Genomic DNA, 3,678 nt, shown 5'->3' with positions numbered 1-3,678 from the left:
CGCAGGCACCCTTCCCTCCCTCCCCGAGTCATTCCTACCCGCGTAAGAGCACACCACAACATAAACAAGGTCATTTTTATTTTAAAAAAAACATACGGGGAGGGGGGAACCCAAACAAAAAAGTACAACAACACGGCCACAGAACGCGTGAACTTCACTCGTACTAGTGTTACCCATCAGAGCAAAGACCAAGGGAAGGTTTATGGCATTATCCTATAAAAACCGACGTAATTCCCCAACGCAGAAGGCACTTCACTTCCCTTAAAGCCATTACAAAGCCAAAGAGGGGTTGGAAACCCAGAAGTGCAAAGTCCAACTGTGTCTCCATCCTGGAAGTCCCAAGTTTCAACAGTGGCTAGAAACCCCAGGGTTGCTCCTATGAAGGCAAAGCACAAAAATCCCTCTGTTTTAAGATCTTAAAAGATCTTTAATAACCTGCACCCGTCAACCCATCAGTTGGCAGACGCTGGTGATGGAACCTTCACTGCCGCCGTCAGCAGGTACCACAGAGCTCGTGGACATCGCAGCTCACGTGTCAGCCAAATGACTGACACACCCAGTAAGAACCTGTTTTCCTCTCTGAAAGCCAACAAAAACCTCGGAGCAGGACCAGACCCTCACTCACAGTCTCCCCACTGGCTGCCGGGGGAGGATTAACCCTGGAATCTTGAGAGTACAGCTACACCACTAACACTGACAGCGGACAGCATTACAGCGCCACGAGGCCGTATTTCTAGTAAACCTTGTCATCTGTAGCAAAAAGCTATAACCAAAAGCATCTGATTTTTATCCCGTGGAGGCAGCTCCACACCCCCAAACACGAAGTCTGGATTTGCACAGCAGGAGGCAAAGAAGTGGGAGGAGGCACAGCAGGGTATTTACAAAAGCTGAACGGTTTCACCTGTAATAACTGACCGGTTTCACCTGTATGAACTGACAACCCTTCACAAGGGCCTGAAAATACATTCCCATCATAAAACAAACACAAATTAACATAGAACTCTTTTCCTTTGTTTCAAACTAGGCTGAGACCAGAAGAGTTGTCTACATACCACTCCAACCTGTTCTTTAAAAAAATAAAACAATCTCTGAAAATTTGGTCATTTGTTCCTTGAGCAGCTTCTAAAAAGTAATTCTCAGGTCAGCAAAAGTTTCGCAGAAACGAGACAACCCCTGAAATGGGGGCTGTTTCCAACCATTACAGCCCACCAGCTCCTGCAGGCATCTCAGAGCGCTCTCCAGTCAACGGGCTTCTTGCCAGATTTCTTCAGCAATTCGTTTGTCTTTGAGAAATGCCGACAGCCGAAAAACCCTCTGTTGACAGAGAGGGGTGAGGGATGAACCGTCTGCAGGACGTGGTGGCGTTTCTGTAAAGGAAACCGCTGGTTACATTTGCATTTCGGCTCCTGAAAGAGCCCGGTTCTGCCCCGACCACGCAGGTGCGATTTCCTCTCCGCACCCCTCAGACACCAGCCCGAGGCCCCCAAGAACCGGCCGTGAGGACCAAGACTTCTACCCCACTGAGCAGAGGAGGGTGACTACGTAAAGCAGCAGTAACACCCCGGCCATTTTTCAACTGCTGTAATCCCAAATGCAAAGTTTACACTTATTTAGGAGCCTTTTCTTAGACAAAACACAGTTCTGTCCTCAGCTGGAGGCTTTTCTAACAGAAAGTTATACTTGCTCCACTTTTATTGCTTAATTCTGCCAAAGGCTAAGCGGGAAGAGAAGGGCAACTAAATCTGACAGCAAAGTTCAGGCAGAGAGAAACCCCCAATTCTGTAAGGGAAGTGCCCTCTAGTGTCCACCCGACCGATGGAAAAGCAGTGAGGGAAGAGGGGCGACCCCGTACCCTGTCAATGGAGCTGCCTTTCTTCTGGGCATAGGCTCCCCACAGCATGAAGACCACCCCGTGCAAGTTCTTGTTGAGCCAGGACACCACCACGTCCGTGAACTGCTCCCAGCCCCGCTCCTTGTGGGAGGTGGCCTGGTGAGCTCGCACCGTGAGGACAGCATTGAGCAGGAGCACTCCTGTCAGAGAGAGCAGAAAAAAACCCAACATTAACTGCTTTTTTCTTGCTTCCCCTGAGAAATGATGAATTAAATTTTCATGCTAAGGTACCTGCTAAACAACAGGCACTCAGGACTGATTTTCTCTTACAGCTGGACTGTTTCCAATCACGGGTCTGTTGTCTAGATTGGGGCTGTTTTGTGACCTCTGGTAGACACGCTACTCTGAACTCACCTTGCTTGGCCCAGCCAGTTAGATCACCATGACCCGGATGTGTGAAGTCCTCAATATCTGTAGACAGTTCTTTGTAAATATTTTCTAAACTGTGAACAAAACCCATCAGAAGCTTTTTAATAAGCATGTTTAATAGAAGAGTAAACAGCACCACATTCTGTTCTTACATCAGAAAAGGGTATTGATTTTAATCTTGTCATTTAAGGTAAAGCCATTTGTAGAAGCAGGGCAGCAAGGACACCCCTGTGTGTGTCTGACTGGAAGTTCAATGAGAAGGTCTCAGCACAACTGAAAATGCAAATTTACATCCAGCATTTTCCGAATACCACCAAACCACACAGAATTATCCATACTTCTGCAGTGATGTTTTTCCTAGGCAACACATAACTCAAATTTAATTATCGCAACACACATTATATCAATTATCTGGCTCACACAGAAGTGCAAATGATTCTTAGACAGAAGGGGTTTTGCAAATTGAGCCCTGTCATACCTGGGGGGAGGCGGAACAGGCTTCTGGACACTGAAACACAGCCCATGAGCTTGATTAGGTCCATGATATGGATCTTGTCCCAAAATGACCACCTTCACCTGAAAGCAGACCTTTGTTAGCATCAAATTATAACCAGTAATATCCCCAAAAGAGGCAAAGTTTAAAGAAAAGGCTTATAAATGAGCTTTATTCTAAAACTATCACACAAACAACATAGAAACCCCAACCAAACCCCCAGGAACTGAAGTTAAATCATCGACATCTCACTATAACCAAATTAAAGAACCCAAACCCCACCTAACGCTACGGATTAACATCACCACAGCTCTACTGTTAAGATTCAAAAGACATTTTGATTGCAAAAGACTGACATTTTCAAAGAGCCACAATAAACACCTTGTGAAAGTATTTTCCAAGTATGTTTCCTCAGTTTTACGCCACACTTTTTGACACAGCTTACTGGCAATGGGATTACCTTAAACAGTGTTTTTTATCTTTTAAATTATAGCTCATTACAGAACAGTAAAAAAAAAAAAGATGTAGGAGATCCAAAAATTAAGCACTATGTTATATTGGTAACATTGAAAATAAGGTCAAAAATCCAACTAAGTTTTTAAAGGAAATTCTGTGCCCGGTGAGGGTAATTAAGCAATAAAGCCACGTTACAGTATCAGATGAAAGAGAAGCCAGGATTTACACGTTACATGAGGAATAACAGCATCCACACCACGTGGGACTGAGGTTTAAGAGGCCAAACATCAAATGATCGTGTTTGCGAATCCATTTACACCCCTTTAAACACACCAGCGGCCGGAGACACGACACAGCCCGCCCCCACCTCACCCCCAGCAGCTCTACTCACATCCCTGATGTCGCACATCTGCGTCCAGGTGAAGACTTGGTCGGGGGGCGGATAAACCGTGTACCGTTTCCTCTCGTT

The 3,678-nt window shown here is 45.7% G+C and overlaps 1 protein-coding gene across 1 annotated transcript; it reads right to left on the bottom strand.

The window, feature by feature from the left end:
* Positions 1 to 1,142: 1,142 nt before the first annotated feature.
* UNG (uracil-DNA glycosylase) lies at positions 1,143 to 3,669 on the bottom strand. Its single transcript, XM_010158552.1, has 5 exons — positions 3,601 to 3,669; positions 2,739 to 2,836; positions 2,246 to 2,334; positions 1,853 to 2,031; positions 1,143 to 1,367 (listed from the first exon to the last, which is right to left on the bottom strand). Exons 1-5 carry the CDS (start codon positions 3,616 to 3,618, stop codon positions 1,227 to 1,229), a joined length of 525 nt encoding a protein of 174 aa, XP_010156854.1. The 5' UTR covers positions 3,619 to 3,669; the 3' UTR covers positions 1,143 to 1,226.
* Between the last annotated feature and the right edge of the window lie 9 nt (positions 3,670 to 3,678).

This window comes from Eurypyga helias, unplaced genomic scaffold, assembly GCF_000690775.1.
Source record: "Eurypyga helias isolate BGI_N326 unplaced genomic scaffold, ASM69077v1 scaffold35179, whole genome shotgun sequence".
Classification (NCBI taxonomy): Eukaryota; Metazoa; Chordata; class Aves; order Eurypygiformes; family Eurypygidae; genus Eurypyga; species Eurypyga helias.
The sequence above is the reverse complement of the archived record's forward strand: the minus strand, read 5'-3'. Positions and strand labels throughout refer to the sequence as shown.